The sequence below is a fragment of the Thunnus thynnus genome, chromosome 2, assembly GCF_963924715.1.
Source record: "Thunnus thynnus chromosome 2, fThuThy2.1, whole genome shotgun sequence".
In the NCBI taxonomy this organism is placed as follows: domain Eukaryota; kingdom Metazoa; phylum Chordata; class Actinopteri; order Scombriformes; family Scombridae; genus Thunnus; species Thunnus thynnus.
This window is the reverse complement of record NC_089518.1, coordinates 30,723,386-30,737,417: the sequence shown is the minus strand read 5'-3', so window position 1 is coordinate 30,737,417 and position 14,032 is coordinate 30,723,386. Positions and strand designations below refer to the sequence as shown.

At 36.9% G+C, this 14,032-nt stretch overlaps 1 protein-coding gene across 1 annotated transcript; it reads left to right on the top strand.

The window, feature by feature from the left end:
- The first annotated feature begins 355 nt into the window (after positions 1 to 355).
- On the top strand, positions 356 to 12,556 carry prlrb (prolactin receptor b). Its single transcript, XM_067615679.1, has 9 exons — positions 356 to 781; positions 3,453 to 3,535; positions 5,722 to 5,854; positions 7,183 to 7,352; positions 8,417 to 8,583; positions 10,104 to 10,245; positions 10,330 to 10,426; positions 10,527 to 10,596; positions 10,907 to 12,556. The coding sequence occupies exons 1-9, from the start codon at positions 777 to 779 to the stop codon at positions 11,708 to 11,710; spliced, it is 1,671 nt and encodes a 556-aa protein (XP_067471780.1). The 5' UTR covers positions 356 to 776; the 3' UTR covers positions 11,711 to 12,556.
- The last annotated feature ends 1,476 nt before the right edge of the window (positions 12,557 to 14,032 follow it).

Genomic DNA, 14,032 nt, shown 5'->3' with positions numbered 1-14,032 from the left:
AAAAAATGCCCAAAGTGATGTATTCAAATGGCTTCTTTGCTTCAAATTCTCACATTAGAGATGCTGAAACTAGCAAATGTTTGACATTTTTCCTTAAAAAATGACTAAAACAATTGATTAGCAGAATAGTTATATCAATCGACTAATCTTTGCAGCTCTAGTTCATTTACTTGTATAAAAAATGCATTTTACGTGTATTTATTTCTTTTCAGTAACTAACTTGTGTTAATTTAAATATGCAACAAACAACTGTTGCATATTTAATAACTGACCGTCATTAATGCTAGCTAGCTAACGTTAGATGTCAATGATCATATTTTCTTCAATCTTTTCTCCATCCCTTTTTCTTTTTTTTGTTTGCAGATGGGGAATGACATCAGCCAATGTAACAGAAGTGACATTTTCTTCATAATATGCCAATAAAACAACATAATTTGAGACTATAGTCGAGATTCACAATCAGTCTGCGCTTTAAGGAAGACTGGTTTATGCCACAGTGAAACATCTTGCTCAGGCTGTGATCTCTGGCTGTAACTCAGGTGTGCAGGTCCTGACGACATCACAGCCCTCCCCTTCATAAGGACACCTCTCATACCAGACATACACGCCATACCTGAGGTGTCAGACAGATCGCCTGCCAAATGGGAGAAGGTTGAATGTGTACTGTAGTAGTGTTCTGAAGAGGACTACTGTTTTCCTCTGTGTTTGTGTCAACATCTGGTAAATGTAGTTCATTTGCTAAGTTGGGAAGGTCGACACCTGTCCTTAATTGGTGAATGGCGTAAGTAAACACCTTCCATATTACATTTTTCTGCGTCACATGCTGTTGTTTTACTGTCCTTGCAGCTGTTAGCATAAATGTGTCTAAAGGTCTTAGGTTTTTGTAATGTAGTTTTTGTTTGACTTTAACTAGTTATATGTGTGGCAGTTTGGTCCACAGGGAGCAGACACAATTTGAACACCTAGTTGTGCAATGTAATGCAGTCCTGTGCAATAACATGCATTAATATGCAGAAAGCAGACTTCCAGTCCTTGTGTAAGAAGAAGAATCAGATTTATTTGCCGAGTAGCAAGTACAAGGAATTCAATGATGTCAACAGAAAAAGCAATACACATTAACATTAAACAATAAACATAAACACAAACACAACAGTGTGAGAAAGAGAGAGACAGTAATTTACAAAGATTCTGTGTAGTGGGGGTGAACTATGTGTTTGCATATTAATATGATGATAAAACTGTGTGTGCAAAAAGCAGAACACTGTGTTGTTGTCTAATTTAGCTTGGCCATATGATGATGATGAAGTAGGTTTTAGTGCAAGGTGTTTCTATTATTTTGTCCAGCATAACAGAAAATCCATTTTGGAAACACTGCAGATAAATGTAATCTTTTTATTTGTTAAATTACACAAATTATATAATGGAGATTCTTCTTGACATCAGTTCCTGTTTTAATCAACTGAAACTGAATAATTCACACAGGAAATGGCAGATTATGGGAGGAGGGTTTTTGTTCTTCTTGTAAGATCCTTATATATAGTGTGTAGAGTGTGCTAGCTCAAGTTATATAACAGTACGTATTAAAGGGTATGACATGGAATGATACCAACATAACGATGTCAAGCATTTCAGTGTGGATCTTTTCTATTTTAGTACAAATCATATTAATGTAGGTAGGGTTTTTAACTTAGGTTGTTGTTGTAATTTACTCCAAGAAATTGTGCATTGCACATTATTTATGAAAACAGTCCTACTTTATGTTTCTAATGTAATGTAGTTAATGTGTTTTTGTAGTATTAAAGGACCAGTATGTAAGATTTAGAGGCATCTATTGGCAGTAATGGATTATAATATCTATAAGTATGTTTTAATTAGTGTATAATCACCTGAAACTAAGAATTGTTGTGTTTTCATTACCTTAGAATGAGTCCTTTATATCTATATAAAGAGTGGGTCCTCTTCCACGGAGCCCGCCATGTTTTTACAGTAGCCCAGAACGAACAAACCAAACACTGGCTCTAGAGAGGGCTTTTCGTGTTTTTTGCAAGTTTCGTGGTCATCACAGGTTCTCCTACACATTTGAGAGGAAAGGGTTATTCAGTTAGATGCCACTAAATCCCACACACTGCACCTTTTTAAATAAAAGTTTATTCAATTCCAGCCATTTGGGATTTGTCACAATGGTATAAGTGTAGGTTTCTTTGACAGAAAACAAAAGTTTACTCTGCAAAGAAAATGTTAAATGATCTTATAGTACATACATTACATAATACTATTACTCCAGATGATGCTTAGTCCCACTATAAAGCTTAATATTTAGCTTTAGGTATTTTTTTCACACTTTGTTCTACTCGTCTTTGGTTAAGAATTAAGAAATAAGCCTCATCCAGGTCCTGCCTTGCTCAAGCGATCCTGTTACAACTTGTCAGAGCAGGTGTCGCAGCATGAAATCGTACTTGTTGTCGCTGTGGTTACTGTACAAAAAACAGAGGCAAAAAATCAGTTAAAGGTGTAACCTGTAGTTTCCTGTGAATTACAGTCTGTCTGCCGGTGTAGGAAGCTTTCCCACACCTTTTCGGATGACTAATTGCGTCAAGCATTTCAATACTGTTGCATAGAAAAGAGCAAGCAAGGAAGAACAGCTACTTTGGAGCCTGCAAGTTTAAATGTACTGAAAACCTGCAGAAAAATCAGCACAGGACTTTGAAGAAAAACAGCCTTTTAGAGCAGAGTGTGTTGCCCCTCTGATCCTGGGTGCTGTCACCTAAATTTTAGAGTTTCCAACATGTATGCCGATGTTTCAGAAGTCTGTCTGTGTGTGTGTGTGTTTGTGTGTGTGTGAGTTTCTGTGTGTGAGCAAGAGCTTTATCTGACTCAGTAGATCTGTCTGAAGTTGACTTCCCCAGAATAAGGAAACACAGTTCATTTATGTAATTTTAGCTGAGCAACAAGTGAGAGTCAGATTAATTAAAAAAACAACATGATGGTGTATTTATCCTCAGCAATCACATTTATGAAAGTTCAAGGTTTTTTTTTTATAGATTTAACACAATATCACCTCAATCTTTTCACAGTTGTCTGGTTAATTCTGGTAAATCCAGTTTAATTTTGAAATCTCCAGTATAACTTTTCACCTTTGATCTGTCTTTATTAACTTATAACCCTCACAAGTTTGATGTTGCAGTTCCTTTCTCTAATGAAAACTGATGAAAAACTCATGTGATACTGCGGTTTAAATCATAATATACATGTTAAGTCACATATATTTCATCAGCATGTGACAACTGTTGGCCTGTACTGCATGTGTCAGCCACAACATGTACCAACAATTATTGGTTGTGCTAGTTATTTTCCCTTCATATCGTCTTGTTTAAGGTAAAAACAAGACACACAGCCACGGGTTTTTTTCACTTCATTAACCACAAACTTGTGATGTCACTTCCTTTTTGCAGGGTGCACAGCGTGACAGTTAGGATGACGAGGTATGTCGGGCTGGCAATGCTGTCGCTGCTGTTGGCAGCTGTAGAGTGCAACAGTAAGTTGAAAGACTTGAATGACATTATCTTTGGATAATATCAATATCATGTTTAAAGGGTTGGTTCACTTGAAATAGAACAATAATAATAATAATAATAATAATAATAACTTCTCTCTATTTTGCTTCACAAATATGTCTTAATATAATATAAATACAATATAAATAATGTCTCCTCACTGTCAACAGTTCTTATACATAGTCAGACATCTTTATGTAATGACATATTGTACATGTTGGTCTCATGTCTGAATAATCGGGTCACTTTTATGTAAAAGTCACTGAGACAATCCTACCAGGTCGCACCTAGCACCATTTCCGTAACGCTTAGTAATTAACATGTTAGGTCTCGTTTATTTAATCTGTATCTATACCAACACCAAAGTATAAATATGACTATTTGCCTTTTCATGGGGGACTATTCTTAGCTCGGAGCCGTAACTTCCTGGAACCTCCGCTGGTAGCTGGGCAACTGGTCAGATCCAAGAAATAGTCCAGTACATAATGGTCCATTAAGTGGTGACCAGTGACGCCTGAAAGCGCTAAAAGCATGTGAAATGTGATACTGGTAGTTTTCCAGAGCATTTGATACATTGATTGTCTGAAGTCTTTGACAGAGAGCGAATAAGTATATTTCCCAAAATGTTGAACTGTTCCTTTAAATACACAGAAAGAAATTAATGCAAATCTTGTGGGCCTGATTAAGATCACTGGAATAAGTTTATAACACAAGTATCATCTCCTGTGCTCAAACAAAGTAAAATAATTGTCACTGTTGAATTTTTCTGATGTAGTTTTTCAATGTCATGAGCATCACAAACTAAATTAACCTTGAACTGAACTTGAGACAACAAAGAAACATACAGTACCAGTCAAAAGTTTGGACACATTCAAAGGTTTTTCTTTATTTTATTTTACTTTTTCTACATTGTAGAACAATACTGAAGACATCACAACCATAAAATAACACATATGGAATTATGTAGTGAGCAAAAAAGTGTAAACAAAGCAAAATATCTTTAATATTTTAGATTCCTTGAAGTAGCCGCCTTTTGACCTTTTGCTTTGATGGCAGCTTTGCACACTCTTGACCCCTGTAATGCTTTTCCAACAGTCCTGAAGGAGTTCCCACAAATACTGGGTTGAATGCTCCTGTGGAGAACAGGTCGTCTGATGCAGCACTCTATCGCTCTCCTTCTTGGTCAAATAGCCCTTACTTAGCCTTTTAGGTGTGTTTTGGGGTCACTGTCCTGTTGAAAAACCAGACAAACCAGATGGGACGGCATGTCGCTGCAGGTAGACATGCTGGTTAAATGTGCCTTGAATTCTGAGTAAATCGCCAACAGTGTCACCAGCAAAGCATCCCGATACCATCGCACCTCCTCCTCCATGCTTCACGGTGGTAACCATACACGCAGATAACATCCATTCACCTTCTCTGCGTCTCACAAAGACTCGGCGGCTGGAACCAAAAATCTCACATTTTTACTGATTTCCACTAATGTAATGTAATGTAGTGGTGTCTTTGCAGCAATTTGACCATGGAGGCCTGATTCATGTAGTCTCCTTCCAACAGTTGATGTTGAGATGTTGATGATGACCTCTGCAGCAGAGGTAACTCTTGGTCTTCCTTTCCTGGGGCGATCCTCATGAGAGCCAGTTTCATCGTAGCGTTTGATGGTTTTGCGACTGCACTTGAAGAAACTTTCACAGTTCTTGAAATTCTCTTGATTGACTGACCTTCATGTCTTACAGTGATGATGGACTGTCATTTCTTTTTACTTAATTAAGCGGTTCTTGACATAATATGGATTACTACAGTAGTTGACTAGGGCTATTTGCTGTATATGAACACTACGTCACACAATTGATGGTCTCAAACGCATTAAGAAGGCAAGAAATTTCACCAATTAACTTTTGACAAGGCACACGTTAATTGAAAACCATTCCAGGTGATGACCTCATGAAGCTGGTTGAGAGGAATCATAAATATGAAACATATTTTGGTTTGTTTAACACATTTTTTGCTAACTACATGATTCCATATGTGTTATTTTATGGTTTTAATGTCTTGTACTGTATATCTGAAAATGTGGACAAATAAAGCCAAAACTATCTGCATGATTAAGTAGGTGAGAAAATGTTTTTATGTAATTTGGGTGCTTGTTTGTCACGTGTGTTGCCAGGTATGTCTCCACCAGGGAAACCAGTCCTGCTCGGCTGCACGTCCCCTGAGAAGGAGACGTTTACCTGCCGGTGGGAGCCAGGCTCCGACGGAGGGCTGCCGACCACGCACCGCCTCTACTACGAGAGAGAAAAGTCAGTCCTATCACTAATTATCGTTTATTTTTATCTGTAGGAATTTTTATCTTTGAATTTCGCCTTTATTCGACAGATCACAGTAGACGTACAGGCAGGGAATAGTGAGGGAGAGAGAGAGGGTTGGGCGACGGGGTGACGTAGAAGTTTCTGATGAGTTTTATCATCCACACAGAGCGAGTAAAAGTATGGCTGATGTTGTTGAGTTGTCAGTGTAGTGTCGTAGACAGGAGAGTGGAAAACTACCAGCTCCCTCGTTCACACACTTGTGCTCAGTCAGCTGAGCACAAATCTTTGTTGCTGTGCAAGTAAACCTGCGGACTTAAAACGCTTCACCTGTGTGACCCTCACTCACCCAGGCCTGAAGGCAAAATACCAATAGTGATAGTTTAAGACATTTAACTGAGAGCTGATATTCAGTCACTTTCATGTTAAGAAATAAAAGGACTCTGTGTTGTGCAGAATTGTATTTTTGTAAAGTTGAAAAGTAGCTAAAAACTATGTTTAATGTATGACTCTTGTCATGTCAAGTCAAATCAATTTTATTTATATAGCTCAATATCACAAATCAAGTTTGCTGAAAGGGGATTTACAGTCTGTACAATTTATGACACCCTCTATCCTCAGACCTTCAGTTCAGATGAGGGAAAACTCCCAAAAAACCCTTTAACGGGGAAGAAGATAGAATGAATCCCAATGACATTGAAGACCATTTCAGTTTGTCCGATGCTTTGTTTTACAGTTTATGAATGAACACCAGGTGTACTTTGTGTTTAGTGCTAATTAGCAAATGTTTGCATGCTAACATGCTAAACTGAGACATCAACATGTTAGTGTTGTCACTGTGTGCGTGTTAGCATGCTGACGTTAGCATTTAGCTCAAAGCACCACTGTGTCTAAAAGCAGCCTCATAGACCCGCTAGCATAGCTGGAGACTCTTCAGTCTTGTTAAAACGTATGTAAAATGTCAGTTTGTGTGACAGTTGCACTTTTTTATATGATTTGAATAATTAGATGCGTCTGTAATATTTGACAACAATCTCTACCCCTTTGGTTCATAAGATCTGTCAGGAATTCTGATTATCGTTCTTCTTTCTGAAAATATTATTATTATTTGGGTGACACATTATTATGTTGCAGTTGTCTGTTATGGACACATAAGATGACTCATATCTGATTATTAGTAAAAAGCCGCTATCAGTGGAGCGAGGTACTTGTTTATTTAGTGCTTACATGTATTTACAGCCCACAGCACAGTTATACAAGGCTGGTTTTGTGTATATGAAGCATATCCTGGTCAGTAAAGGTCTTGTTTTGTCTGCTTTTAGATTGGAAGGAACACATGAGTGTCCAGACTACCACTCAGCAGGAAGGAACTCCTGTTATTTTGACAAGAACCATACCTCCATCTGGGTCGACTACTACCTGACAGTGGTGGCCTTCAACGCCCTCGGCAACGCCACTTCAGACACCTTACGGATAGATGTGGTGGAAATAGGTAAGCTGTTATTCCCAAAGAAAGAGGATTTTAAATGAGATGAGATATCTGACATAGATATGCCCCCTTTTTTGTAAAAGCTGGACTCAAAAAACCCTCTCAAGTAAAAATATAAACATGAATCCATCTGTATTTAAAATAAAGACAAGGAGGCAATCAAGAAAACCAAAATGCAGATTAACAAAGACAGTAATTGAAAGAGAATTTCAATAAAGCAACTTTCTGCATATTGAAAATATCCTCTAAACTGGGATTGTTTTCTGAGTTATGGAGAATATGTAGAATATAATTGCAGACAGTTTGACTCTGCACAGAACTACTTATCGTACAATCACTATAAAAAGTTGTCACTTCCCTTGGACTTTATTGTGTATTGTCTTACAACACTGAACCACAGTGGATCAATAATTAATAATAATAATTATAATAGTTATTTATCCTTTAACTATTTTTAATTAAGTGACAAGAAATCTCTACAAATTATAAGAATATTATTGTTAAATTATTAAGAACAGTTTAATCTGCTTAGTTCAGCAGTGTTTTTTTATCAGACTGGGAATGACACTTTGAACTATTGGCTACTACTAGACCTGTGTATTCATTGAAGATGTAGATGGTTACACAGCACAAATTTATCTGCATCGATTCAGCTAATGATTGGCACAGTTTTATTGGCTGTGCAGCCTTCTTGAGCTCCGTAAGGAGTGGAAAAGTACTGAGTGACAGACACGAGGCACAAATAAAGACCTGTACAGAATGAGGTGGAACTGGTTCGTGCCTCGTGTAAAACTTGTGTACAGTCTCGGATCAAATTTCACATCTTTTGTTTGGTTATACAAGCACTTGATGTCCATGCACTGAACTTACAGTGCATTTGGAGCAGAGTCCTGTCCCATGTAATAAAATAGTAACTCTGCTGCATTAGATTTGGTCCCAGAGATCTAAACACACTTAAATATTAGAACATATACTGGTGAAATTAAGTATTTTCTGTGTTTTTGTGGTTTTTGTGACACTTTGGTGTCTGAAGAGCTAGTTTAAGTGTGTGTGTCTGTGCTTGACAGTGAAGCCTAACACTCCTGAAAATGTTACACTGCTGGTGGAGGAGAGAGAGGAAAGTCTGAACCTCCATGTGAGGTGGGAGCGTCCCCACAACACAGACACCCAGTCCGGCTGGGTCACCCCTGAATATCAACTAGGAGTCAAACAAGAGAACACCAACAGGTGGAAGGTGAGTGTTAAATGTTAAACGCTTGAGGTGCTGGAAAACTCTGAAATCATTTGCACATAAATCTTCCAAAATGGGGTCAAATAGTTTTTACAGCTTTGCTTTTATCCTTCTGGGTTTCCAAAACAAACATTGTCCTCGCCGGAGGGCTGCTCTACATTGTGTTTGTTTTGCAGGACAGAATAGTGAGTGACTAAAAGGTAAAATCTGTAATTTGCATGTAATCAAAATCTCGCTGCGAAAAGTTCCAGCTCCGCCAATGTGAATATTTTCTGGTTTCGTCTATGATAATAAACTGAATATCTTTCAATTTTTATCTTTCTGTTGGTTGGACAAAACAAGATATTTGCAGATGTCACATTGGTAGCTGTGTCTGGCATTTGTTTTGGTATTTTCTGACATTTTTTAGACTAAATGATTAATAAAATTAAATTAAAAAGGTTTTTTTCAAATGAATTGAGAAAATAATCGTTGGTTGCAGCCCTAGTTTGTTTGTCATGTGTGCATCTGGCAAGAGATACAGAAGTATCTGCTGTCGTACCGCCGGACTACAGAGCAGCTTCTTTCCTCAGGCTGAGACTCCTCAATTAATCCTCTACACTACAACATAAACAATAGTTTTGTTTTTGTGACTTGTTGTATGTTGGTCCATTTGTGTGGTTTGTGTTTTGTGAGTGATATTCGGGGGCTACAGACTACATTTTGTTGTGGAACCTTGTGTTGTAAAATGATAATAATAAAAAAGATCTTGAATCTTGAATCTCGAATAAGCAACAGTAGCACAGGCCTACGTTTTGAGTCATAAACAGCAGACGAATCCTATAGGTGTGCCAGTGATGGTTTGCATAGTGAAGGGCAGGCTAAGCGTACTGGAAAAACCAGACGACTGTAAATTGCCTTCATCATAGAGCAAACTGTATGTTAACTTTGTTAACACGCACTCTCATAACTGCTAAAAAAAATCATGTACATACTGTATGTTTGCTGCTTTTTATTCGGTTTGGGGAAGTTTACACTCTTTTTTTTTTTGCCAAACTCTGCAGTTATTTCTCCTCAAGTCCTTTACTTTTGCTAAAATACAGCATACTCTTTAAAATACAAACATAACATGATATACATAACATATAACATAACATAAATCTAACTATGGTGCTGTTGTGTATGTTTTTTTTTTAAATTTTTTATTCAACCATCCAGTGGTTGTTAGTACGAACATTTTAATCACATTTTTATTTATAAAACTAGGATTAACAAGCTCTACCCTGCAATGTACGACCAATAGCAACAGTAACTAAGTGGGGCTAATAGAAAGTAATAGATAATAAAATACAGAATGTATAATTCAAACATTTTATTTTTATGTTTTTGCTGTTAGGAAACAGTAAATTAATGTTGTGTAATTTAATCAGACATGTCTGACTCACCAGTTCAAGTAGAACAAACATATTTGCAACTACTATTTAACCAAAATGTGATCTAAACTTGCATACAAGGTAAACATTAGGTGATTTTTTTTTTTCTAGGAGTTCAAGGCAGGTAGACAAACCCACTTCACACTGTACAGCGTGAATCCCGGAGTGGTGTACATGGTCCGGGTGCGCTGGAGACTAGACCACGGCTCCTGGAGCGAGTGGAGCAACACTACCTCTGTGAAAATCCCTGATTGTAAGTCTCATTAGTTCTTTGCTCCATCTTTGGCTTCAAAGAAAGGTTTTACATGTACTAATATATTTATTTTTTTAAATTTAGATTTTCAAAAGGAGAGACTGTTTTGGATATTGGTCTCTACTTTGTCTTCAGTTCCATTTCTAGCAGCGATGTCTATCATGGTCATGAAGAGGAAACAGTATGTGTCTTCTACAACAAAAAAAGATATATAACTCTTTATATAAAGTTAGGATGATAAAAATAATCTGACTCATGACTCACTTTCTTTTGTTCCTCAGTGTGAAGCAGTGTCTTCTGCCCCCTGTTCCTCGTCCAAAGATAAGAGGAGTCGATGTTCAACTTCTGAAGGTAAAACTGCTTCTGCTTTGTGTTTTCAGCACATCCAAAAAAGCTGTTTTGGCCCTGATAACAATAGTGATGCAATAATAATGATAATGATAATGATAATGATAATGATAATGATAATGATAATAATAATAATAATAATAATAATAATAATAGCTTTATTTATATAGCACATTTAAAACAGAGTTTACATAGTGCTTTTGACAGACAAAGTAAAGGTAGTATAATACAAAAGCAAAGACACATAACACAGAAAGTAATAACAAGTCCGACATATGACACAATGTCAATAAACCCTAATTAATCCTTCCAGAGTGGGCGATCTGAAGACATCGTCAATGCCCTGATCACCAACCAGAGCTTTCCTCCTCTGGTGGCCTGGAAGGACCAGATGGAGGACTATCTGATTGTGTGTGACAATGATGACAGTCTTCAATCTCAAAAAAGGAAAAAAAGCTTGATTATTCCTGCTGTCTTCCACCTAGACAGAGAAATCCAATGTAAGGAATCAACCTGTGTCCAAAATGACTGGGAGAAGGCTGCTGAAAGGAAGGATGAAATAAATAACTTGATAAACAGCAACAAGTCTCTTTCTGGAGAGAGATTATCTAACGTGGAGCCACCCCAGCTGCCTACTCAGAAACATCGGCGCCCAAGTATAAACCTTGTAAACACAGACGCAACAGATCAAAGTCTGTCAAGTCGTGACGGCACAGCTGAGAACACCTTCACATCCTTCGCAAACAGCGGTTACGTGGACATTCAGAGACATGCAGGTTACGTACAGGAGGTGGACTACAGCAGAGTGAAAGAGGTGAACACTGACAATATTCTCATCCTTGAGAAAGAAAATGTCCCGCTCGACAGCTCCGGTTACATTCAGGGACATAAAGAGGACCTGCCGGAGGACTACAGCAGGGTGAAGGAGGTGACCAGCGACAGTATGGTCCTCCTCCAGAAACAAAGTGTCTCACTTGACACGTCCCGTAGAGAAAAGGGTAACCACTACACACATTCCACCAGTCAGAAGCCAGGAAATCGTCATGTGACTGGAGTTTGCACAGAACTCATCGATAGTGGATATGTGGATACGATCCCTGCATCACCTTTAATGTAGGATTCTATGTTATATGCTTTGTCCAAATATACTTAAATTTTTTTTTTTTTTTAAATCAGGAAGTCACATTGAGATCATTTGCTAGTGAGACCTGAGTGCAGAATAAAAAATAAAATAATAATGATAATGGGAATGACAGCAATATGATAATAAAATACAACAGCATGACAAATTATAAATAATTCCATTCTAAAATAACCTTGGTGTAGGTATAGAAAGGAATAAAATGGTAAACATATGTATAACAGTCACACTTAAAATCAATAGAACAAATTTTTTAATTGCCTTATCAATATCAGTGTGTCAAGTTTCAGTCTACTCTGTAAATGATTCCAGACAAATGGGGTGAAATATCTGAAGGTTGTCTTTCCAAAATTAGTTCATTAAATTCATTTACTGCAGGAACATGTCAGCCAGTCCTGAGAATGGGTGTTAAAAGTATAATGTCTTAGGTACAGGGGTGATGATAAATAAGATAGAATGACTTGTGTTTTAATGATGAGCGTTAAAGGAAAAAACTAGTGACAATCTGTATTTTTGTTATAACAAACAAATCCCATGAAAAGACCAAAGTCAAACAGTGCATTAGTCCGACTCTCAGTATAGTTTGTGGCTCTCTTTGTCCCTTCTGAAGACATAAATCTTTAAAAACGTACCACAAATAAATTATTTTATTTTTAAAAAGGCTGTGTACTTTCCTAGAACAGCTGGACGCTGTAGTTTATAGTAAATATTAGTAAAACAGGAGTAAATGGTGTTTTATTGTCGGGGACTGTTTCATGCTCTAATGAGTATTTACAGCAGCAGGACCGTGTATGTGGAATCAACTCATAATAAACTACACTGCCCGTCGTATGGTGAGTGGGTATGGCATGGTACGCCCTTGGTTTTGTTCTTTTCATGGGATTTACTGCGAACAGGAGCGTTTAGAATATCACCAGACTTATCCTTTAAAGAGTAGTTGGTGATAAATGATCACATAGTGGTTTTTCAGTCTGTTGTTTTGACTGTAGGTGAAGGTCAGTTCTGGCCATTCTGGTTTATCTGGGATGTAAACACAAGAAACACAAACTCACACTTCAACACAATATTCGTGACACTAAATTTTTAAAAGTGGTGACACAGTTGAATGTAAACAACAGGCAAATCTTACCACACTTGTTCACAAAAAGATTGTTTTAATTTGAGCAACTTAAATTAAGGATGAAACCAAAAGAAACAGACCGCACACAAACATGTTTGTAGTCTAAACAAATAAACAGAGTATTTTTCTTTGAAAGACATATTTAATGCAACAGATTTTAAAAGAATGACTGTTCCTGAGCTTATTCAACAAGAGTTTCACTCCAAAATATTACACAAGATTTGTCCTTTTGGAAAATATCACTACTTATTTTAGCTGTATGATTAAAAATCAGAAATGGTGCGTAAAACTAAAAAATATTATAAATAAGAATGATGTTTGAAATCGTTGATGAACTATATTCTATAGATTTACTTTGAGAGTAGAAATCATTTTGGAATGAATCATTTCACATGTAAAGTCTACACAGGCTACTTTACATCACATTATATAAAGGATTTCAAAGTAAATCCTTTTTAAATATTCATTTGAGGATGGCAGTAGTAAGAGAATTCAAATTGGTGTCATTAACACAGGTGACATCTAATGATTTTGTTTTTTCTATTTGTTTCATAGAAACAAAGATAATAACATTTTAAAATGTGTTTTCTGTTTAGTCCATTTTAAACACTGTCTGGTCTTAAAAGGCACTTTGTGTAGTGCAGTTTAAACCCAGGATTTGTTTTTTGGGGCTTTTTTTTGCCTCAGGTTATGGATGCCAGTGCCATAGAGCTTGAAGAAACATACATACATCTTTTGGATGTGTTAACTGTTGTTTAAATGGAAGATGTTTATTTTTTTTCCTCAACCCAAATAAACAAAATGTTCCAAGTAAATTGTACGTTTCAGATATAATGAAAATATTTCTCAAGATACTTTTATTCAGATCAAAATTAAATTGTTTACTGTCATATCTGTTGACAAATGTTAATTATTTAAAGGATCAGTTCACAATTGAACAGATCTGAGGGGTTGTATTTATATTTGGTTGTGTTTTGTTGTGTTTGGGGTGCCTCAGGGAAGCATACTTGGACCACTACTCTTCCTCTATACTATCACTCAAATTTAAAGGTATACTATGCAGAATTTGTCAGTTGCTATTTGTATACACACAGCATTCAAAGTTGGCCCCTCCTCCCAAGCAAGCACGAGAGAGAGAGCAGTGATGGTCGAGCAAGCTAGAGAGTGAATGAAGAGAG